This window comes from Morchella sextelata (assembly GCF_020137385.1).
Source record: "Morchella sextelata strain SCLS chromosome Unknown scls_12, whole genome shotgun sequence".
Lineage (NCBI taxonomy): Eukaryota > Fungi > Ascomycota > Pezizomycetes > Pezizales > Morchellaceae > Morchella > Morchella sextelata.
This window is the reverse complement of record NW_025408627.1, coordinates 1,434,465-1,459,172: the sequence shown is the minus strand read 5'-3', so window position 1 is coordinate 1,459,172 and position 24,708 is coordinate 1,434,465. Positions and strand designations below refer to the sequence as shown.

At 45.0% G+C, this 24,708-nt stretch overlaps 5 protein-coding genes across 5 annotated transcripts; 2 read left to right on the top strand and 3 right to left on the bottom strand.

The window, feature by feature from the left end:
• Positions 1-3,722: 3,722 nt before the first annotated feature.
• H6S33_002276 (uncharacterized protein) lies at positions 3,723-4,550 on the top strand (the record flags this gene model as incomplete). Its single annotated transcript, XM_044833646.1, has 2 exons — positions 3,723-4,016; positions 4,089-4,550. The coding sequence occupies 2 exons, from the start codon at positions 3,723-3,725 to the stop codon at positions 4,548-4,550; spliced, it is 756 nt and encodes a 251-aa protein (XP_044693419.1).
• A 5,108-nt stretch (positions 4,551-9,658) lies between these two features.
• On the bottom strand, positions 9,659-11,481 carry H6S33_002275 (uncharacterized protein; the record flags this gene model as incomplete). Its single annotated transcript, XM_044833645.1, has 6 exons — positions 9,659-10,520; positions 10,626-10,726; positions 10,791-10,858; positions 10,982-11,025; positions 11,082-11,253; positions 11,415-11,481. The coding sequence occupies 6 exons, from the start codon at positions 11,479-11,481 to the stop codon at positions 9,659-9,661; spliced, it is 1,314 nt and encodes a 437-aa protein (XP_044693418.1).
• Positions 11,482-15,025: 3,544 nt separating this feature from the next.
• H6S33_002274 (uncharacterized protein) lies at positions 15,026-19,089 on the top strand (the record flags this gene model as incomplete). Its single annotated transcript, XM_044833644.1, has 21 exons — positions 15,026-15,048; positions 15,142-15,199; positions 15,475-15,537; positions 15,695-15,774; positions 15,832-15,973; positions 16,058-16,087; positions 16,224-16,312; positions 16,639-16,657; positions 16,711-16,734; positions 17,025-17,038; positions 17,118-17,138; positions 17,203-17,280; positions 17,542-17,581; positions 17,671-17,787; positions 18,151-18,171; positions 18,251-18,325; positions 18,403-18,408; positions 18,775-18,782; positions 18,840-18,914; positions 18,987-19,015; positions 19,076-19,089. The coding sequence occupies 21 exons, from the start codon at positions 15,026-15,028 to the stop codon at positions 19,087-19,089; spliced, it is 1,026 nt and encodes a 341-aa protein (XP_044693417.1).
• Positions 19,090-19,384: 295 nt separating this feature from the next.
• On the bottom strand, positions 19,385-20,530 carry H6S33_002273 (uncharacterized protein; the record flags this gene model as incomplete). The annotated part of the gene is made up of 8 exons (XM_044833643.1): positions 19,385-19,423; positions 19,496-19,541; positions 19,599-19,645; positions 19,762-19,867; positions 19,951-20,014; positions 20,093-20,172; positions 20,229-20,246; positions 20,526-20,530. 8 exons carry the CDS (start codon positions 20,528-20,530, stop codon positions 19,385-19,387), a joined length of 405 nt encoding a protein of 134 aa, XP_044693416.1.
• Positions 20,531-22,349: 1,819 nt separating this feature from the next.
• On the bottom strand, positions 22,350-24,083 carry H6S33_002272 (uncharacterized protein; the record flags this gene model as incomplete). The annotated part of the gene is made up of 7 exons (XM_044833642.1): positions 22,350-22,384; positions 22,446-22,726; positions 22,778-23,262; positions 23,367-23,464; positions 23,545-23,588; positions 23,772-23,949; positions 24,005-24,083. The coding sequence occupies 7 exons, from the start codon at positions 24,081-24,083 to the stop codon at positions 22,350-22,352; spliced, it is 1,200 nt and encodes a 399-aa protein (XP_044693415.1).
• Positions 24,084-24,708: the final 625 nt, after the last annotated feature.

Below are 24,708 nucleotides of genomic sequence, written 5' to 3'. Positions count from 1 at the left end.
TATACTCTAATCTACCTACAACGACAATGAATGTTTCACTCAACCAAGAGCTTGGGATGGTAATGGTATAATTTAGCGATTGAAGTTAACGGATACATGTCCTCTACATCCCCACATGCACACGTATCGTATCGAAAACCACTCCTGCAGTCAACACAAGCCTCTGACATCAACACGCAGATATCCTGCCAGCGGCTGAAGAACTATTCCCCGCTGAGTGAGGCAGGGTGTGTTTCCAGTCTGGGGACTCGGAATCGCCCGCTCTGCGAAAGCTTGTTTTGAGGGCGGTATCCAGGGTAACTGAGTAAGGAGGTTATGTAGGTGGCAGGCAGGGCGTTATCGTCCCGCTGTTCTGGTAGTCAAGTATGTACTCACTTGCAACTGATCGGAACTATTTTTATACCTGATAAGGATCGAGTGTTACTGTTACGGGCGACATGCGTCCACCACATTCGAAGGCTACGCTGGTTATACGAATCGCGAAAACTTGGCTCCTCGAATTCGAAGCCCAACATAACTACACTTACCACATCACAACCTCCAGACCTGTTATTCCTGCCGATCCCGTGCACCCCAAACCCCCCCCCCCCCCCAAAAAAAAAACCCCCGGATCGAAAAAAGGCGCAGAAAGGATAACCTTCACAGTTTCTTCGTATCCGTTATACGCGTGCGTGGGGTGTTGTATAAACTCCAACTACTTTACAATCTCACGTTAGAGAACAGCGGCCGCAAGTACGAGTGGTGTGAGAATAAGCTTCTTTCCAGCTAAGGCTTTGTGACGAGTCATCCCGCTGATATACATGTATATATAGACTCCAAGCTTAATTCTGTTTCGCCAGACAGAAGCTTATCTCCGTCACACGACACGAACGACTAGGTGCATGTTGGAATGTGCACTTTGCCTGAGGTTGTGGTTTTTACCTACATTGACTGTTGCACTTGCTGGGGCAACAGTCTTTGGGTCCGTCGTGAGGGTCCGACTGGGAACTGGCGTGTTGTGACGGGGTTCACAGCGGTTTGAAGCTAGGTTAATGGGTTAAGGGAGAATTGACATGATATTTACTTACTCGCTTACTCGCTTACTCACTCACTCACTCACACGTCAGCTCAGGCCAGAGCGATATGTGCGTGGTGAGTGAGAAACCTAAAAGAATCATGACGAGAAACGAACGGGCAGCTGGAGAGCTAGAGGCACTTCTATATATGGTGAGTCGATACCAGCTACATACCAATTAACCCCAAGCTTAAATTTTGCGGCTGGAACGTTTAGAGTTTAAAATTCCCCCTGCGGCCTCCCGGAAGGGCAAGTGAAAAACAATAATAATCATTTTACGAGATGTCGATATATAAATTGCCAGTAGTAAGGCATTTCCCAGAAGTGTACATTTAGTAGGGCACCCTGTTTCAAAACTGTCCTCTCAAGGGGAAGGATACCCGCCTCCCCCGACCGATTAGGTTTACCAGGGAGTATGTACTCGCAATTTCACAGCGTTTCCGGATGCAACTGCTATTGCATACACAGAAAAAAACCCGCCAAGGCTATCTTTTGTATGGCATGCAATAGTGGTCGCGTCCGGAAACGTCAAAAAAATACGAGTAGTCAATAGGGCATGCAGCGTGGCAAAAAAAAAAAAAAAAAAACAATATATTGAACACGATAATTTGGCCGTTGTGTTTTCGGTAGAGTAGACCGGCCGGCGCGTGCGCGCCGCGTACAGGGAAGACCGAATTCGTGCGCGGCCGGTCATGAATTCGAAACCGGCGACTCTCATGTGTAAGGGAAACAGAGGATCTTTACTCCGCTACTACTGAGTAACAAGAGTATGACTGGAGATATTCCCAAGAGCAAGTCATTCTGTTGGACATGTAAAGTAGTCGCGTCCCTTCGTGCTCTAGTCACCGTTGTCACCATGGCCAGGTTTCCCGGGCCGGCATGCCCGACGGCCCGCCATGTCAGTCAAGAACGCTCCGGAACATGCCGTTGCGGTACCCCGGACGCCAAGAGTCACGGTTATCTCAAACTGAGAGATTGCTTTGGGAGAAGTTAGGGGGTGATCCGGGGCAAGGTCTGTTAATTCTGTAGAGTGGGTAGAGTGGGTAGGGTGGGTAGAGTGGTAGCTAGCTAGCTAGAGCTAGAGCTAGAGTGCTTGTAGGTACTCTATTAATTCTTGGCACGGCGAAGTGGAGTACTAGCCTGGCTTTGATTGTTTTGGAGCTGGGGTGGGGATCAGGTGCCAAGAGTCTTGTACAGTACTAGATAGTAGGGAGGTTTGTTTATATTCAGGAGCTCGAGGGAGAGTACATGTAGCTATGGCGGGAAAATTGAAGAAAGAAAAAAAAGACGTACTGACCCACCTACTATGGGATATCCGAGGACCTCCCCTTTGTACATGGATCATCAATAGACTGAGGGTGTCGTTTATTTACTTACATGTAGTAGAATGTTAATTATAATATCCGAGGTAGGTTGTCTTAAGCTTAATTACATGTATAATGCCTTCTTACCAAGCCGCCGGCGATTTAGGAAGCCCCGAGAATTTAAAGTGTAGCACAACGTCCCCCACGTAGATCAAGGAGATTAATGATGACCCCTTAAGCTTGAATTCTTCGTAAGCTAGCTATTATGTTTAAATTGTTCAATGCAATGGCTGGAGACTCCCGAAAGCCCGGATACTACTGCTTGCTGGAAGGCTTGCTGCTGGAGCGCAGACTTTGTGGTTTTGATATTGGGCTTTGTAATTGATCATGAGCTACAAACTCGCAATGGCTGGGCGATTGGTTTATAATTTACAGTATGTTTATCTTCAACTGTATACAGATCTAAAGTCTAGACGCAATTGCAGAACCCAGCCAGATCCACATCTACACGAACAGTAATTATCCGCATCCCCGGATTTCAAATCTTTGGTAGACCCACCTCATGTACAGAGACGTTGGCAACTACGTAGCCTTGTACAACGCCGAAGTTTGGCCGATAGTGCGCCTTGAAACTTCATGTGTATATTTAATATTTTTTTAGCTTTGACGTTGCAATTGAAGTTCTGTTGCACAGAAACTCAATCTATGAATACAGAGATGCTAGCTAGGAATGAAGGTAGATGCCCAGACCTTTGATAGAGGGAGGGCTTGGTACACTCTAGATGAGGAAAGTAGAAAAGCTCCTAGGGTACAACGCCTTCTCTACTTTGCTTTGTACCTTGAAAGTGCACGTGCTTTGTTTAACAGAGACTCCAGGCCCCTGTAGTAGCTTAATTGTACAGCCAATCGGGGATTTCGAGTCTTATAGTTTTATATCTAAGTTTTTCTTGGCCTGACAGCTAGCTAGCTAGACCCACTCACTTCACTGCCTCTACCGCTGGGTATCAAAACAAAGAGTAATGATCAACTAGGATTTTTTTTTTCAATCACTGGATGGCCGGGCCGTTGGGGAAATTTGTACCGGTGTCTGTGCTGTAATCTTGACAGCTTATTTTTTTTTCTTGTCTTTCCTTGCTCGGATCCTCACGGGGTGAATTGATTGTAATTGTAATCTCTGGGTCTTCGAGAATTGGCAGAGAAGCAGATATAAAAGCGTGTCTATCCCCATCGTCAATATCTCTTCTCCATTAGTCCTCACCAGTAGCACTTGCCTTCACAGTCACTCTCTAAACCAGCTATCCTTATATACAGCCCACCAATCTTTACCTAAACCTAATACCCCATCTCCTCTCTCCACCGCCACCATGAAGCTCACCACCCTCACCTCCCTCATGACTGCCGGTCTCCTCGCCACTGGAGCCCACGCCCACACCCGTGTGTATGGTGTCTGGGTCAATGGTGCCTTCCAGGGTGATGGCCGTGGCGTCTACGTCCGCTCCCCGCCCAACAACAACCCCGTCAAGGACATCACCAGCAGCGCCATCAACTGCAACGTTGCCGGCACCACTGCAGTTGGCAGCTCTGTGACTGTTGCGACTGGTGCTACGTTCGAGTTCGAGTGGTACCATGATACTAGGGGTGATGATATCATTGCTTCTGTAAGTACCCAGATTTCATAACCAGATTGATATGCAATTAAGGCACAGTTACTGACATGACATGATACGCAGTCCCACAAGGGCCCCGTCCAAGTCTACATCGCCCCCGCCTCCAGCAACGGCGCGGGTGCAGTCTGGACCAAAATTGCCTCCGACGGCCTCAGCGGCGGAACCTGGGCCGTCGACAAGCTGATCGCCAACAAGGGCCGCCACAGCGTCACCATCCCCAGCTGGCTCAAGGCCGGCGACTACCTGATCCGTGCTGAGATCATTGGGCTGCACGAGTCCGAGGTAGCCTACAGCGCCAACAGTGCCCGCGGTGCACAGTTCTACCCCTCATGCGTACAGATCAAGGTTACTGGTAGCGGTACCACTTCGCCGTCGCAGAACTATGCTATCCAGGGTGGGTATACGTATGCCGATCCTGGGATTGTGTTCAACCTTTACTTCAACCCCTCGGGCACTTACACTGCTCCTGGTCCGGCCGTCTGGAGCCCGGGTGCGGCGAAGAAGGCGAGGAGCTTCGAGGCTTAGATGGAGATGGGGTGACTTTTGCAATTTTGGGAGAACACTCTCGGGTGTGGTGGGGAGTGTGGTACATATAAAGTACGGGTCATGTTTAGAAGTTTGTGTAGCTGGCTGGCTGGTTGAGGTATATATATATATATAGCGGAAGAAGTTTGTAAAAAGTAGATTGATATTGTCGTCTGAATTGCGTATTGATGTTTGATCCCCGAGATAGAACTGGAGTTGCATCGTGATGTTTGTGGTTCGGTGCTCTGTGAGGTGGCTAGCTTGATGCATCCGACCACTAGCTGCACACGTGGACTGATTACATGTAGACAGAACTACATTCCCCAAAGTTACACGTAGCACTCTCTCTCCGATCGTGTTTATCCCTTTGCTTGCACAAACTCCCTTGAAGAAGATTCGAGATACACGCACTCACCCGAGCATTCATCTACTTTCTGTTATCCGTGGCGATTCCTTCCGGTCGTTGTGGACAACTAGCGTTGCTTTATGCACTTTGGATTACCAGCTGTGCTTTTGCGTTTAGAAGAACAAGTTGTTCTCTGCCTGTGGCTATAAGAGGGACCTCTTCACCTCTTCAATTGTTTCAATTCACCTCGATAGGCTTTGTTCGTCGGTTCCCTTCTATTCAAAGATCACGAATTGGTTTTTGTTGTGGGCCAGGGTCACAATGTATCACTCGATACAAAATCTTGACATTCTTTATAAGTCGACGGTATTGTGCTTTTTGGTAGCACTGCGCTGCGATACATGTACTTTTGAATACCACCAAAGATGGCAATGGGTCCCTTTCCGAGCTCGGGGAGCTCTCTCTCGTCTATTTAGCCTCTGGTAAAATAAATAAATCGAATATATATTCTTCCTAAGCTGGAATAACACACCATATTCCAGGAGACCGCACATGCACACGCTACCCCAGCCCTAACACGAACCTGTTGTTTACTCTCAGGGTCTACTCCATCCTCGCGCATAAGTATAGCGACCGGAAACCGACAGACAGCCCGACCAACTCTTTTGATGGTGGAATATATTCACATACCATCACTCGTTCTTGGCAACCAGTTCCTTCGCCCCGCGACTGTAGATAGTTGAGCCACACTGCAGTTAATACCATCCGATCGAGCATATACTGTTGAGTAGAAATCTTGGTTCACGCTCTTCTCCGCCGGGCCCCGGGGGATATCCTTTTCACGGCAGTTCTGTCGAGCTACCCGCGTGAGATTGTCGCGTGGTTTCCCTAGGAGTCGGACGTTCAGAAACTCCAGCCCCTTGGCCCCGGGTGTCGCTTTAATTTGATACGATCAACTGGCGATAAGGAGCGCGCATCTCATGTTTGACGACCGCAAGGCAAGTCGTTACGATCGAGCTTTATCTTAGCTACCCCTCACTTTTCTGATAAGGGATTGGTTCAATCTGACGCTCTCCCCGCACTTTTGTTTTTGGGCCAGGCGGGTGATGCTAAATATTAAAGTCAGTTATTTGTTGCAATGAGAATTACTAGAGTCAAGCAGACTTGGCCGAATCATGATCTACTACTAACTATACTTAATATATCTGCCAATATTAATAATTTCGACCGGATTCGGTACTTACATGCATATAATATTGTGACGGCGGTTCATATGACACCGATGCAGATATGTATGGCGATCATGCGCCGGCCAGCGGAGAATATCGCCCGGAAAAGAAAAAAGACCTAGCTCTAGAGCACAAAGGAAGTAGCATTGGCACTGGAGTACATGTAGGTATATGGAGTTCAGTGGATATACAATACTTACATTTACATAGAGTAGTCGGCCAGCTGGCTACGTCGTTAAACATCCGAACGCACGCTCCGTGAGAATCCGGCGTATTTCGCACCCACCAGGCTCCGGGCCCGGATCGGGGAGCTGCAGATCATCCTCATATATATATATAACTGGCACGTGCACGCCGCGGGGAACATTTAAACTATGTTGCCCTATGCAATAGGAGAGTCATCAATCTCATGTGAGACACAGTCTTCACACGAATCCAAAGCTGCACGAGCTAGTGCTGTAGGAAATTCAGCCTAGTCCAGCTGAGCACTGGCGAAAGAAAATTCTCGAACATGTTCGTACCTTAGGAACTGCGTTGTGCAGGAAGTGGTAATGTTCTGGATCATGAACAAAAAGTACTCAGATCAGGTGTACTACAATTGCAACAAGAGCCGGACGTTTGATCTATGTTGGTACAATTGGAAACATAACAACGCACTAGTATAGAGCTCATCATGTACGTACCACACATGCAGCACGGTCATCTCATCATGACTCTGCCATAATCCATAATATCATATATTGTGAAACATATTATCTTATATGTATGTATGGGATAGCTGGGGGGCGGAACGTACGGATCACAACTCGACACAAGCTCCATGTAGTGACGCCATGGAAGAGGTAGGTACCCGTTGGAAGGACACAGACACAGACATAGACACCCACCTACCGGTGAATCTCCTGGGAGATGGAGTAAAAACGCCTACGACACGTGCGAGTCTATCGTCCGGACCAGTGCACTGCAGGCAGGAAGGCAGACCAACTAGATGTCCCACACATCGTTGATCTAGCACACACCCGGTACCCATGTACGGCCACGGCCGGGACGTTATGCTATGCTAGTCAAGTCAACGTACGTACGTTAGCCGTACTTGTAGCTGTACAGCCTCTTTTTTGGTTCCGAGGCGTCCGGGGCGTGGATATTTCAGGTACAGAACTTGAGGCCAGTCGTTAGCCTTGAGCCTCTTAAGATCTTCAGTTACTGTAATTTGGGATCACCAGTGTCAGGTAATATTATGACCGACGATCACCATCGGATCGTTGGCGCATGAAGGGCCAAGAATCAGATAATATGTCTCATCCGCCCCTCATGCGCATAAACGTACGATAGAAGCTAGACCAGTGCAGCTTTGAAGACATATCAATTGATCACCTCGCAGTAACTTTCATCATTTTTCTCGGCCATCCAGTGAAACAATCTCGGAGAATCATCCTGGTGGATAGATACAGTATATACACCGCCTGCCCCCTAACCTAACCCTCGCTACTTTAGTGCATTACAGCTAGTACATGTATGCCAATGGGTACTAGTGTACATGGGCCCGGGGCCAAGCAAATAAGCATAAGCTATAGTTAAGGCGCGGCGGGTGAGCATGAGCATACTCTAAAACCCAAAACTAAAGCTACCCGTCAGTCGCTCTGAATAAGCTCCGAGATAAGGAAAAGATACTTACCCAAGTACCTACTTCCTAGCTACAAGTACATGTATCTAGTAAGCGCCGAGAGCTTCTGATGATATATCGAATTGCCGAAAAAAAATCTCGGCATGGTGGTTCGTCCAAGTTTCGGACCGGAACCCAGCTATAGCTAGATATATAATATAATGGAGATAGGGATGAGATGAACCGTTCACAAAACACGTTATATAACTAATCGTGCTGGTAGGGCAGGTAAGATATATATATATAGCTCCGTCTTTATAAGCAGTGTGTTCACAGAACAAGTAAAAGATCGACCACTGGCCACGGAATTGAAGGTCCTTGTGCTGGATGTGCTGTGTTGATGTGTACGGAACTCCGGAAGGTATGTTATCAGTGATGATATATGAGCGGATATCGTGGTAAGTATGTTTCTGCCCGGGAACTCGGAACTGGACTGGAGCTCGGAGGGGTGTTGTTTTGTTTCTGTAATTGGGTTTGACGTTTGCAATTGTTTTGATTTGATTGTTAAGCTAGGGGGGTACTGATATGATCATGATTCGGGGTTAGCTTACGTAGCTATAGACTTGGCTAGAAATGATTGTAAGCAGAGTATCAAAAAGAAAAACAATTGGTCATGAACGAATTCCAAATACCGGTGAAGGATTCGGACAATAGTAGAATCAAGCACAATATACCAGATCCAGCACCCCGAAATGTGCAAACCCACGACATCAAACATCACCATCTCCAAATTGCAAAGCCAAGCTAGCTAGGCTCAGCTAACCAATGTACCTCCAAGCCCAAGCCCCCCCCGTACCAACTACACCAATGCCATCCAGTCCCCAAGGGCAAATTTTCGCATCTCCCAGCCCAGCTACGTGCTCACCTCCCCACCTACTATCCACTCCACTGCAAACCTAGCTACCCCGCCACGCCACACCCATCCCAGGCCGTCCATAGTGTTTGTAATTATAATGGGGCAACAGATCTGAAAAGAATAAGTGGATATATGTTTATAATTACAAGTGCACATCTGCCTTATCCCCCACCACTATTTGATTGGGCAGGGATAATATTAGAGGAGCGAGTAGTAGCTAGATAGCTATCGATTCAGGGCGAGTGATTACTCTGGCCCGGTCCGCAAAAACATGCCGCACAGTACGGGTACATTTGTACGTAGGAATCGAAATATCTGGCTGTTTAGCAGCTAGCTGGATAGATACGTTATCCCCCGCCCCTCTCCTCCTCCCCGCACCCCCCACGTTTTTCAATGCAGGCGGGTTGTCTGTTTAGTAGGCTTATTATCGGTGGGGTTGAGAAACAATGTTTGGTTTGGAGCGCTGTACTTATCCTGAAACTAGCTACTTAAGGTTATGGTGCAGTGCAGTAGAAGCAATTAAGTACCTACACCAGAAGGTGGTTCCTTATCAACCAAGACTGGAACCTTTGGGAAGAAATAGATATGCTTAGAAGCAACTACACGTAGTACTATACTTGGTAAGTTATAAACTCATCACCTTGTGTTGAGAATCTCCTTAGGCCACTCCATGTTCATGAAAACGACGGGGAGAATAAAAGTAAACTATAACTTTGAAGCCTCGTTTCAGTAATAACTATGAAAGACAAATGAAAGGACCAAGGAATGTAAATAAGAAAATAAGAGAGTAAGCAAGGAAAGGAAGTGATGAAACAAGGTCAAAAATTCAGCCCACCCAACCCAACAAAGCAAAGCCAAAAACAACGATAAGAAACCGGAGAAACTCTTTTCAAAGATGTAGACGTAATAACCAAACCCGAAAACAAAAAAGAACCACCCATGCCAAACGCCCACCACCAGCTATCCAAAAATCTATCTAGCCCAGCTAGTTGTTGCACGATTATACCTGTTACTTCACCCCAGGTGGATAGCAATACTAACTCCATCCTCGCTTCCGATCTGATTAACAATCCTATTGACTGTTTCAGACACCTCTGAGTTGATTAAAACAGTTACGACTCGCTGCCCCATATTTTCTGACTGCACATTTGGAGAATATCCTTGCAGTAGGCTGCTCAGAGGCCCTGCTTCTTCCACCATGCCATTATAATCTAGTAACGCAGTTTGGTCTAGGGAAAGCGACCGAGATATCATCTGTTCTGCAGCGTGTTTAGAAGTGCTTGAACCGTAAGAGACCGAGCGGAGTCGGTTAGCGTTGAGTTGAAGACCGTTGAAAAACATTGACATTTCTTCGTTTGAACCAGGCGGTGTGTTGTTTGGGAAGGTTGCTTCAGGTGTGCTGCCAGCATTTGAAGATGATGTCAATAATGACCAGTCAGTGGGTGACAACGGTGGGCACTCTGAGGTTTGGAAGGTGTATGGAGGTCCATGAACATCGGGCGTCATTTTGCGCCCGCTGAGAGGGCTTCCATACATTATTTGGTCTTGATTGTCGGAGGGCGGATCTTCATTGTACTGCTGCTGGCGGCCTGTTTGAGCAAAAAGAGCATCAATTGACCCCCCAGTAATAGTATCTTGTGCCGAAGAGGAGGAATTGGAACGTAGTTGTCGATCTGCATCAAGACTCAAACCTTGCTGATGGAACTGGGGTGATGAATTTGCCATAATTACTGGGGATGTTGCCTCTTGGGGGTGTTCCTGCTGCTGTAGCTTAGACGGTGCTTTGATGTTAGGAGAGCTTGATTTTTTTTGAGCTCCCGTTTGAGATCCGGAATGTTTGGTCTTTGGCTCCATTTTTCTGATCAATAACGAGTATCTATTCATGGCGCGTATCGTCAGTTAGCTCTCTATATTCCTTTTAAACTTTATTGTAGATCTTATTGAGGATAATTCAACAGCGATCACCCATCGGAGTTGGTACCTGTTTTTGGCCGAAAGGCTTGTACGACGTGGGAAATAAGCTTTTACAATAGCTTTCCAGTTACGACCATTTTTATTGATGGCTTCTAGCAGTCTGGCATCCTGGTATTTATTAGATTTCGTTTCCCTGACAAAATATCGAATTGTAACATTAAATCAAACCTACCTCTTCGGGTGTCCATGGGCTGTGATCGATACTTGGGTCTAACGCATCATACCACCTTTTCGAGCATTCTATAAAAAAAACTATAGGTTAGACATGGGACTTCACAATATATATAGTTGAGATACAGATCTAGAGGCTTTCTAGCGCCTGTAAATCGAAAGAGATCTAAGGGAAAGAGAAATCCAACTCACGATCCCCGTTTCGCGTCTTAACAACCTGTGCAACGAGCGCCCATCTGGCAAGCTTGGTAAGTATATCCCGACGCAATGGAAGCTTTCGAGTCCCACATACCGACTTCCATGTTCCTGAACAGCTGCCCACAACCGCTCATCCTCAGCAACCTCCCAGGGACCTTTATTGACAGTCGCTGCAACCTTATAATGCCACCTCTTTCGACAATCTTTGTTGGTACGTCCAGGGATACAGGAGGCAATCAAATGCCAGTCACAGGCTGAGTCTCCTCCTAGTAGTTACAGAATTGTCAGTATCGGCTTTAAGAAACATCTTCCTGATCCTACTAGCTAGCGGCTCCATTGCTAGGAATAGTAAAGGAAAAGATGTATCTATGCAAGCTAGCCCTGCTCATTCCAGGAATCTAGTATTCTTGAAAGAGACTGTACTGACCTTTCAAGACTGCGTCCCGCAGTGTTGCGTCTTCTGCCTCGGTCCACTTTCTTCTTTCTCGAGGCATTCCGTCTAGTTGTCCGTTCGTTCGGGAAAGGTTGCAAGGTCTGGACCGGGGCCGGGTGATGAAGTATTCAACGCAAGGCAAAGTACCAGGGAATGGGAAAAGTTACTTGAGAGGAATAAACTATTTTTTTCCCGGGGCAAATTTTAGAAGTCGTAATAGCGGTCGTATTAAATAGCGAGTTGATGAAAATTCAGAGGGGCTCAAAGAGCTATTATATCGACTTGAGCTGGAGAATAGACACCTGCATATAAAGGGCTGGCTCACAGGCTGACTACACACTAGGTAAGAAGTTTGTAGTTGGTATGATGGCAGTGCCCCATCGAATACGGCTAGCCTTGTAATGGAAAGCTGTCATGTAGAGGCACGAATAGGCGTGGGGGGGGAGGGGGGGTGGTAAGGAATATTCCGGAGTCCGGACTCGTTCTTCTGGATCAGCATGTGCACTGGAAGGGTTTTATCGGTAGGTTGTACAAGCAGGAGCTTCTCATCTCACGTTATTCTTGAACTGGTGGTGATTTGTGAAAACTGTATCCATGGTACCTGTCCCTTTTCGCGCCGTCCATCTTCCAGGTATACGTACGTTGTTCTTGAGATTAATCTGCGAAGAGCTAAAGGGAGAGTTAGATCGCTGATATGAGGTTATCTGGAACTCTATTACAAGCAATTCTTTGGATCTGTTTAATTCATTCATTAAAGCTTCCAAACTAACCTACATGTAGATATATGTATGTATACATGTAATTACCTATTGGCCAGATAACAGCCAACCATCCAGCCGGCCCAGCCAAGGCATCGACATTCATATGTTGAACAATATTTACGATGGAAGGAATTATAAAAAAAAAACAATGTATACACATGTAGCATTTTCCTGGCCAAATGACCTGACAATCTATTTGTTACTCGCTATGAACATAGAAGAATGAATAACCCTCTCGCATACAGCCTTGACCTAGCTCACGGAACATTAGTGCTAGTGGCATAGCCGTGGCGGTGAGGCGTTCATCAAACGAAACAAGGCGTAATACTAGCTCACTTATTACAGCCCACATGGTTTATCTACTACTATGAAGTATTTACATGTACTTAGTTAATTATATGTAGTTATATTTCAACACAATCAAGGAATATATGGTCGAGAGACTATAGAAAAAAAGGAAATTCTGGATTCTTACGACCAAGCCACAAAATCATAGCTATTTTAACGATGTGCTTGCAATTCACGGTACCTACCTAGGCCTGATATGAGCTAAATACATGTAGATATAAATTCCATGCCGTATGGATGGTATGGTGGGGTAAATACATGTAGCGTTAGTCAAAACAGTTGAGCTCACTTTACTTTCCATCTACCCATCTCATGCTCATCGAGTCCTAAACCTGTTTGTCTTTGGCCGTCCTACCATGCATTCTGGTTTCCTTTACCTTTTTCTTTTTTTTGTGGTGTGTTTTTCAACTGTCTTCGGTGATCCACCTAGCAAGCGGTGAGAAAACAAGTATGTCCCTTTAAAGTAACTGCATGTACCCATAAGGCTGCATTTCTCTCAGGTTCAAGGTCGATTGAAGATTTGGGTGGTGATGATCCTTGTTGATAAGAACGACGTTGTTATCACAAATAGTAAGTACATGTAGGTACATGTACTCTAGGTATTCCTGGATAATGATCTCGTTAGGGAAAATCTCGACTAATGCACGCACAGGCAGACAAATTTACGAAGAAAAGGTACCATCCACCCCGTATTCTGTTGTCATGAGTTACGATGTTACCGGGATGACACGTAAGGTTGCACGATGTGCCGACAGTAGGTACAGAGAGCAGCGGAGTATCCGCGGTGATTCCCACCGCAGAAATTAGCCTACTACCACACCCACAACCACATGTACGTATGCAAGGTGCTTAACGCATCATGTAACATGTAATCTACTCCTACTCTACTCCAGCTCTAGAGTACTAGAATAGGCACATCGTAAATCTCAAATCACATCTGCCTCCGCATGACGCATAGATTCGAACGGCACACTCCCCCCTGTAGCCGCTCCCTTCGTAAAGTTAAGCTTCGTCAAACCGCTTTCAACTAGTGCTGTTTCGAAACAGGGAACAAGGGGACTTTCGGAGGGGGTAAGTGGACCTGTAACGATTTGAGGCTAAGTATCTGGTTCTTGAGATTTTGGTTTATTTCTGGGTGCTTCTCATAATCATTATCCCCGTGCCTAGGTTTGGCTGGGCGATACCTGCTAATACTATGGGATGCTAGGAATACTTTCCTGGGGTTTAAAGAATTTCGGCATTCGATCTGCTTCGATCGGGCGGGCACAATATAAAGCTCATCTGCCGAGAACGGAAGGGACGTTCCTTGTACTTCTCGGATAATTAATTCTCCGCCAAATGCTAGTTATAATTAGCCTTAATTCCGTTGTCAATAAGCTTAACAAAAAATGAGGGGCTCAAGGTAAAAAAAGGTGAGTTTGAAGAGGTTCTGGGACAGTACATGTTGTTACCTACAAAGTCATAGGTAGCTGCCAGAACTACCTCGAGAGAGAAGTACAGGTATGTACTTTAATTTGGCATGGCTACCGGATGAGGGAGAACCATGCTAAGGTATTAGAGGTTGTAGCGTTGAAACGAACAAGGCACCCAGCCGCTAAAGACACCCGTCGCCTAATCAGGAAACGCTACTCTACTTGTGTATGTAGAGATCTGACTAACGCCACTACCGCTGTAGATCTTACAGCCACACTTTGTTTGAACGTCCTTGCTTCTGGTAATTGTTTTGAAAATCGCACAAAGAACCCTCAATCTCAAGCGGTATCAATAGATGCATTGGAGTTTCCTGGGGTAGTCGATGTAGGGAAGCTCTATTTAATCGATCATGGGTGTATGCATGTATATTGGCTTTATCTACATGCTCTAGGCCGTCACGATCGTACGACGAAGCCAGCTTGGAGCGGACTGTGTAATTGTAGTAGTCCTAGCGCGACCTAAGGAGTCACTAGTAAGAATGTGACATACATGTAGCTATATGTACATGTATTGTACATGTACTCTACTCTATCAAATTTTAAGTGTCACATCTGGTGGCTAGTCTGGATGGCACAGCTACCATACCTACAGCATTTATCCTTTCTTCAACATAAACCAATTAAGTTATCTTGCCATCACGACTTCATCTTGAGACTAGGCCGACCCATCTGTAGCATCTGAAATACACCGACCCCCCCCCCCCCCAAAACCCCCCTCAACAGAGAGAAACCCGAAATCAAAGGGTGCTGTCCCTGGATACATAAACCAAGGACACATTTGGCCACGAGCGCCCATGCAAGTATATCTGTACCCTCGAAGTTATCATGTACTTCATGAGTTCAGTCTAGCTCATCGTTAAGAGGTGTTACTACTAGGGTTTCTTGGAGCTCCGCGCGGCCGGAGTAGCTAAGGGTTTTGCTGCTATATATATAAATATATTCAAAGGAAATCTATCCCACGTTATCCCAACCAGAGCTATGGGTACACGTACGTACAGTCTGCCGGAGTCAGGATTTTTTCGTAATGGAAAGAGGGCGAAACTCTAGGTACACCCTTCTAGAAACCAAAGATACTCAGCCACAACAAACAGTTCAAGGAATAAGAAATTCTCTTACCGGACTTGACTGATATGATCCAAGAGCCTCTTCTATATGTACACCTATGCAAAACTATCATAATAACTTGCAGCGACCCCGGGTAACTAAACCCACCGCTCTTTGCACGTCAAGAAGTACGCACAGCAATTGGATAGCGGAACTCGGCAACCAGAAGATCTACAAAGGGCGTGCAGAAAGCTAGTAGAATGACGCTCAATTAACGGTCTCCCCTGTGCATTTGGCCCAAATATCCCTCCCCCCGCGCAATACGTATCAAGAATTTAAAGAGATGACTAACGGTTTTACCCGGGTTCTTCGAGTTGAATATGGAAAATGCGAGTACCTAGTTGTCGTTAAAACAAGAACACCCTTCAGGCCCGAAGTAAAACAGGGATGTATAAGAACTTCAAAAGCATTTGTAGACCTTTTGATTACAAGGTAACCCTTAATTCGAAGAGAAGAGAAGAGCGAGAATAAGGATGATTTTTTTTTTTTTTGAATAGAACAGATCTCGAGATAAACTGTCGCTCGCCCACCCGTTCCTCCTTATTATTTCGATTCACATGCGCTTAAATATCCAAATCTAACCCCATAGTTCTGCGGACATTTAATGATGTTGTCTATCACGAACTTGTTGAGGCTCAACCCCATGAGAAAGCGATTTTTTTTTATCAAGTAGGGATCGATTGTCTACCGATATGAGTACGGGACTGATTCGTTTTTATTCACCAGGACGTATGGCGTACGAAAGTTCTGTGGCACAGGAAATCAAACAAAAATACCAGCTCGCTACGCAGTGAGAGACATATTACGCACCGGCCACCAGAAACGCTTATTCAGTTGCTGCCTCATGGGGCAGTTCTGGCATAACTATGTATGTGATGGAGAGTTATTTTTGATATCTACACTATCTACAGATATTGGGCCAATTAACTAACTGATGGAATTTCGTATTCAGGATATAACTAACTCAAGAATCGAGAAAGAAGTTTGCCCTTGCACTTTATTGGTTCTATTATGTCTGCCTGGGGCTGAAATAAAGTTGTCTTGCTTAAGGCTTACACGAATATCCAACCAATAGACACGCACGTTTCGATGATAACATACGACATCTGGAATGGAAGACAAATGAAGGTCTACACCAGAGCCACGTCGTCACAGCCTGGCAACTAGAGGATCCGATCGAAACTCCCGAAATAGACACCATAGATACGTTTCTATTTGTACCAATTTGCCAGACCTGCAGACGATCCGTACCGAAAGAAGAATTTTGAAGACTGGATGGGGCTCACTTGTAATTCTTCGGTCCCTGTAGCCAACCCGCTAATGGATTGATACACTGATCCGACGTCCCCTATTCCCATCGTTTGGTGGAACCGCTTATTCGGACCAACACGACTGTAAACCTGGTTCATTGTCACATAATTTCAGCCTTTTCAATATCATGGATAGATAGCGTTTTGGCCTTGGTACTGTGCTGTTGATCATTTGGAAAACTCCGGACCGCTAAAGACATCTTGACTATGCTATCGATACTAGGGACAGGAATCTCGATAATGTGGGTTCAAAATCTGGTTCTATTTTATTTTTTCAAGCTAATGATCAAAACAGGGCCTAAGCCGGTATGGACCGGAGGTTCGGTTCGCTTTGATGATATAATATCTCCATCACTATATACAATTGATCAATGGGTCCCATGCTGATCAGGGCATGGTTCAAACAAGATGGCTCTACATACACTGCTATGACAGGCAATACTCAAGACTTCTAGAATATCAAGCTTGCTACCCAATGTGGAGGGCGGGCGGCTCTCAAAGCCGCAACTGTGGCGCTGAAAAAAGCAGCTGAGTAGGCGCATGCAGACCCGAAAGCCGAAAAACTCACACAACCTATGAACGGTACCCACTGTGTCTCCCCTCGCATAGGACACAGAAAATCTGTGCGCACATATTTTAGTATTTACCGATCTTTTTGGTAAAGTACTAACACTTATGGGCTAACAATATCAAACAATTCAGCAATTTTGTAGTCACGGACATGTAGTTGCAACTATATGTCCTCACATACGATTTTGAGCTTTAATTTACATGCGTTAAATTATAGGATGTCCTTGCTATTGAGATTAAGGGCCATAGGCCATGAAGTCTATACCAGGACGACTGAGATATCACCATTGAAGAGGTAAATCCTCTCATTGCCATCCCTTGTGGCATAATCTAATGATGAGCGTGGATACTTTCTCCAATGTTAACTTTTGATTCCGCCGTCGGAACGGACATTCAGCTAGCTACGCGATCACAAACTGAGACACGGATAATTCTTTTGATTTCTCAACGCCGGTCACATTTGCATGCTGATTGATCACTTAACGCAATGCCCAAAGGAGCTGCATCCGTTATCGGGACGTAGACACCCCGAATTACAGAACACAACCCGTCACAGGTGCAGTCTAAATGCACTACCATCTGCACCCTACTCGTCGGTGAAACCCCCAGGCTTCGGTGGTTTACTTGCGACAGACCGCCAGCCTTATAATAATATCTTATACTAAGATGGCATCAAACATATTAGGCATATGTCTTACAATCTACAGCTTCACGGATCACTCTATTTAATACCCCGATTCTTGAACAAAGAATAAATATTATCAAGTCCCGACCGACCGGGTCCCGCGGATTTATCGATGGCGTTTGCTCGCGAACATCAACCACGATCATACTGGCTTTGGGTGGCGTACTGAGCCAGTCATGACCAAAAAAAGGAATTTTTACTTTGATAATAATAGATATGGCACCATCTTTTCTTGGTTATGACGGGTGCATTCTTTATGAAGAATGTTGGCGATCATGCAAAGCCCCTCGCCTGATAATTAGCTACATACGTAACATGAATTTTAACTTGGCTGACACTTGCAGCTTTTCTCCAGCCTAGGGAAAAACTAAAACTACCCCTCATCCTCACGTATCCTCGATCTTGTGTGCATGGTCAAGGTCATATCGTTTGGAAAACTACGTGTGCTCTGGACAAGGTCTGGTCTCATGGGTCTTTTAGTTGCTTTCGGGTTCCAGTTCAGTATGCCGCATATTCTCATCGCCAATATCTTCCAGGTGAATTCAATACATCAAGTCTGATTGGGACCGGAGTTCATTAGCTATCCGCCCGTCCATACACACATCATGTAGCCTATGCCGGAGAGGAATGTATCAAATACACTTACCTCGAAAAGGTGACATTCATGTCCTAGAAATTGATCCAAAATACATTTACTAAATTCGGAAATAATCTCATGAGGTGGGAAAATAGAGGTTGGTTCGTATTCAAACTGGCATGTGTCACAATTTAATTGATAGATTCAACAATTTGGATTAACAGTTGCCCATACGGATAAAATACTGGATCGAGACTTCGTTCCGGTTTACATTTTTTTGACCGGCGCTAGAAGTTGTTTTGCTGGGATGAGACCTTTAAAATGGATTGATGGCCAAAGGAATCACAGCAGGTAAAACTACTATAAACTCCAATTTGCGAATTATTGCGTCAATTGGGGGGGCTGCAGCTCTATTACTCAAAAATATGGATATCTAATCAAAATTATGGCATATGTTACTTGGCAGCTGAAAACTTAGGAACACCCATTATGACTGGGTAGCTCAGTCTCGATCTGATTTGAACTAGGCAAATATGTATGTTCTTCATACATTCATGTACAGAATCTAATACCTAAGGCTAAACCACTGCAGTACAGAGATTCCAAAACCTATTCTGAAAGTGAATTACATCCTTTTTGGTAAACGGAATGATATTACTGAACGAAGGTAGTCAGAAACATTGAGAGTTGGTTTTGAAATTTTATCCATAAAAGGTTAACCTCGAATCGGGAATTGTAGAAAGGAAGTCATGAAATATTTTATCTTTGGTATGTATATGATATTTTAATTTCCGCAGGGCCGGGCCGATAGCTAAACCGATAAGGCAGATGAACCTGGTTGATTTGGACATTAAGAGACCGAGTGATATATGATGATTCAGAAAACTTTCCATGTTTAGTCGGTTTGATTTCTTGAGAGTATTATTAAGAAGTTTAGTATGCTGAAACTTTCCTCTGACTTTACAATTTCTTTAGGATATCCTAGGTATACTTCTGGTTGAGGAATCTTGCCCTCGCCCGTCGACCGAAGGCTCCCATAAGCCATATCTTTCCTTCTTTTCTTCATCTAGCTACACTCAGCGCAGAAACCTCGCCATGAAAAGTACAAATATTTATCTTGTTAACAATGACAGTATCTTAATCACATTTCTCTATGGGCTGTGCCATATGTGCCGGCTAACAAACCGGCGCGATGTTAGTGCTAGCTGTCGGGCTCGAATAATACTGGACGAAATTGCAGTTAAATACCTCTATGGCGATACCCCCACATTGTATGAACATGTGGGGGTACTTACTGATTTATGGGTTTCTTTATTAGATCCTTTAATCGAGCCTAATCTTGACTCGGTACCGGTAATAGTGCTGAAACACGCTGATTACCTGGTAAAGGATTGTGAGCTGGTTCCCCGGATTAGATATAGCGTCCATAATGGAAGCACAATCAAGCGGCTAGTACTGCGTTCGGTAAATTATCGTGGTTTCGGGGGAAGAATCCAGGGAATGTTCAGGGATACCGGGGTCGCGTTTGTATGGATGGATGTGAAGAACCGAGTTGCTTCATGTGGTGTTACACATGGGTGAGAACAAGGGAGACAACCCTGGAAGCAATAAACACACCCGCTACTTGATAAAGTTAGCAAGCGGAAAACTTCTGCAGGTGTATTCTTAAGAAAGGGAAGAAAAGAAGAGGTTGGTTTACAGACGTTGATCGTGAAGAAGGGGTTTCACTCGGGGTTGTGAGTTTGCACATGTGGGAACATGGAGCATCTATTCAATCATTAGCAATTGCAAGGTATGGCTGTAAACCGATTGTGACTCCCTCCAGGTTCTGAGATGGATTCAGACCCTGATTCCCTGTTGGTGGACTCGCTACCGGAAGTGCAATAGTTTGCCATCGAGGCATGGGGTTGGAGCATAGTAAACCCCTTCTTGATTATTAGTTATGGCACTTCTGCATTTGATTGGCATTGTATCCACTAACCTATTAAAGTTCTGAGCACTTTAAACCGCGAATCAGTTCTTTCAATGCTACAGATGTAGTGTGCTTGGTCATATAGGTACAGGTCGAAGAAAGCATCTTGATATGGTAGAATAAAATGTTTCAAATGCAGAGTTGTGGAACTTAGAATGAAGGAGAAGTAAAAGGGAAGCTGAGTTACAAGTTAGAGTGCCAACAATGACGTATACTTGATAGATTGGAGGATACATGTAACGAGCGTATTGATCGGCTCGAAAAATGGAGAGGGGATGCTAGATTATGTACAAAATACACACTCACCGCATGATATGTAGTTCAGTTGATTATACCAAAGAGGAAGTAAGACACATATGTGTCTTTCATGACATTGATAACCAGAATCTCTTGGCAAAGATATATACATACACTTTTCTGTGCAGTACTATTGAGTTTCTCGATCAGTTAAGTAATCACTACATATATGGTGTTCATATCACCTACAATTTGCCCTGCGTATATAATCCTCCGAAACACAACAATTTCGGCATCTTTCAGGGGTGCTAAGCATCTTTCTCAACTAAATAAAAGCCACTTTCTTGTAGTAGAGCTGTCACGATGTCTCCCTACTCGTCCGGGGCAAAAAGAAACCTTCAAATGACAGTTAGGAGCTAGTGACGTATTATGAAATGTCTCGATTTAGAAACTCAGCGACTCATTTGTATCCCTGCTTTAATTTGAGACTTGCATTCTTACACAGGTTCTCCTGCCATTGACAAGCATTCTACCCTCAAAGACCACCCTGAGGTTGATGAACAGTGCCAGGGGGCTATTCATGCAAATCAACTTGATCCACGAGGTAAAACCTCTCGGAGCAGATTAGAGTAAGGGGGGGTAGGAGGAGTCTGCGAGGCTGCTTGATCGAGGCATGGTGGCAGATTTCCCTCAAGGCGTCCTCGTGAGCGCTGCCTGTCTTGAAGGCTATGATTCTTCGAAGTGAGGGCGCAATCACGTACAGTAGTACTACTTCTTTCATCATCGGGTAAGCCCATCTGACAAATTCAGAGATAACCCTAACCCTAATCCAACTAGTACCCCCTTACCTTGGATAGGGTTGTGTTAAAGCTTGGAGGTGTCTGTCTTACGAGCCTCAGCCTGACGACCCCCCCCCCCCCCCCACTTGGCAACTTTATCGAATGTGCTGAATTTCCCGCATGTAAGCTTAAGAATACAAAGATCACTATTTACATACCCAGAATAGAGTAAGAAGTGCCCCTAGATGAGTTAGAGGTGCCTCAAGGGAACTTTTCCCCAGTTTGCCTTGACTCGCAGTGCTCTTGTTGGCTGCACTCAAGTCGTCGTCACACATAAATTTAGAATACCACAAACCCTGACCCTGGGTGTGCCGGGGCCGAGCTCACATCTCTTGTAGAATATAGATCTTTCATATTACAAATGTCAAATGATCAATGATTCAAGAGTATAAAAATTTGTTTTGGCCAGAACAGAGTTCGAGTAATATCTTCCGCGTGGAGTCTTTTACGAGGCCTGAAAGTACCTATGTGCTCACAATGACAGGAACCCAAATGCAAACGATCGTTTTTAAGATCGTTCATGATCACAAGTACTCCACAGCCCGGGAAAGACGCGGTGTCCGATTTACACACTAGGCCGCTATACACACTTCTTGATTCTTGGTAGCGGACCGAGATAATAAGGAAGGAAGAAAAAAAAAAGAACTATCGAGTCTCTTGGATGCACAGAGTACAGGATACGAGACCCGAAAAGCTAAGTTCCACAAGATATGGTTGATTCCGGGATTCCGGCGAACATGAGGTGCGGCAGCCAAATATATATACATGTATACAAGCTTTCGCTTGAAAGCGCTACAGGTCTATAAAACAAAGAAAAACAAAAGAAAAGACATAAGTACATAGGAAATCATTAAGAACACCGAGCGCTGTAGAACAAGAAAATAGTAGTAAAGAGAACCCTAACTCCGAAAAATTACAAGTTGACACCTAAAGCTAGTGATATCCCATGAAGCAAGACGAAAGGAAAGTGCCGGATGGGCAGACTGTTTTTTTTTCTTTTTTTTCTTTCTTTTTTTGTGTACTCATGTTTTTTTTTGTTATGTGGCGAACATTGTTACGTGCAAGCCCCTACAAGATCCTGTAACACATCTAGAATGAGAAATCAAGTTAGCGGGACGTTTCATTCCTAATACACGAGAAGACGTCTTACCATCATACGCCAAAGATCCACAAAGGTAGTCATTGCGACCAAGTGGTTGCGAGTCCTGAATAACAGAGTGGCCGTTTGCCTTCAAACTCTTCATGATGTTTTCCAGCGAGCTCAATGTGCGTAGATCATTCGATTTGCAGACAATGACGACCTTCACACCTCCAACGGCACCTGAAGATTTCAAGGAGAGCAGGTTTCGATTGCCTGTATCGTAAGAATCCGGTGCCTGTGGAGTCGAGACTTGCGGTTGCATCTGTGGGACGACCGAATTACTTCGGGTGCTTGGAGATTGTTAGTTTTTGTTGTGGCAAAGAGGACTTGATGTAATTTACCTTGGATATGAGCTATCAAGAGCCCCCGGGCTATCGTGCATCAATTCACCAGGATGGCTATCAATCATGAAGCCACCAGAACCAATAGAAAGCCCATTATTGTCGTATTGGGGACGACTGCCATGAGTTGTTCCAGGCATCATACTATCAAACCAGCCCCATTCGCTGGAATCAGATTGATGGCCGTCAGAATCATAGCGGGGCTCGAAGAAGTTTCCCGAGCGTTCCGCATCAAAATCAATAAACGCATCCAAGTCCTGGTGGATCTCGGGTCCCCGAGAGTCAATCAAACTCGTAGGAGTATCAAGCGAGTGCATAGTTAAGGGCTCGGTGTCCATGCTGCCAAATTGTGTGGTCTGGGGGCTCATTTGGCCCATGCCGCGCAGGAGATCATCAACGTAGGAAGTGGTGCTGGGAGAGTAGCCTGTTGATGAGGTATTTGAGCTGATAGAAGCATGCTGAGGATGCGATTGAGTTTGGTTAAGCTGAAGCATTGAAAAGACTTGTTAATATACGTATATGTTTTGAGATTTTGTCTCTAAAGCGAATCTTTGGAGTGATGATGGAAGGACTTTGTATTTGTACCCACCTCGTCTAATGACCATATGCTGCTAGGAGAACCCGGGGCCGCATTCGGGGTCGCATTTGCGTTTTTGGCCTGTATTTCTTTCCACCGTCTCATGCATTCTATTAAATTGGAGTCAATACAACATGCACCTAGGCGTGGACCCCACGAAACCAGGGTTCGTGGGCAGGGGTACACATACCGTTATCGTTCCTGGTCATGACAACCTGGGCTACTGAAATCCACCTGCACCGTTACGTATGTTAGCTATTGAATTTCAGGCCCACATGCCCATGTCGCGAAGAAGCCCGAGGAATAATAATAAGAATTTGAAGAGATAGTGCGCCGTCAATCTGCCGGGAGATCTTTTGGCGCCGCAATGAAGCACTATTTCTGCCGATGAAAAAAAGAAGTATATCGCGCACTTACTTCCTTCCAAATTTCCCTACAGCTGTAGAGAGTCGTTCATCCTCCTCCGGTTTCCATTTGCATCTTCTCACCGCCTCCATCATTGTATGATGCCAGCGCTTTCTGCACTCCTTCTTACTCCGTCGAGGTAATGATGCTGCGATTGTATCCCATTTTACTGGCCGTTTTTGTTCTTTCTCTATTGCCCAAATCAGCCATGTAAATACTTCACGCTTCAGTGCGCTGAAGCCTACCTTGGAATACGGCATTTCGTAGTTGTTTGTCTTCTTCTTTGCTCCATAGCCTTTCTGCGTGGGGGTCGAATGTGGACATCATGATGATGGGGACTACTGAGATAACCAGAAAGTTTGAAAAGACTATGATTCTCTTGAACAGGTCTTTGTGATATTTCGAGGCAAGGTGGAATAAAAGCTGTTATGAAATTCGAAATTGAATTTGGATATCAAGTTTGAATGAACGGTGGGAGCCAGTGACTATAAGTAGGCTTCGCTTATGTTGTCGAGAGAGAGGTAGAGCAGGTATATGTATGCTGAAGTTATATCCTGGCAGTGTATCGATGTATGAGTGGGGTGTCTGGGGGTAAGTGCTAAGTTGTAACCTAACTGTCTAACCAATAAGTTTGGAAATACAAGATGTATTTAAACCAAGCTTCGGATCTTAGGGATAGATTACTGATTTGAATTCAAATCTTTGAACCAAGTTATGTGAGATTATAGTGAAGCGGGGTGGGTGTTGTTCGAGGAGGAAAGAGGCATCATTACTGTATAGGGTGCATAAGTATAAAATAAATCTAATAGGAGGACTAAACCTATCAAAATGAGCCTCTAACAATCATACTAGAAAGAAGGAAGAGAACTACCGAAAGCATTTCTGCCTGTGTTACAGAAGCTTTGAACACTCCATACGCATCGCCTTCCCGCTACACGATTCTGATTGG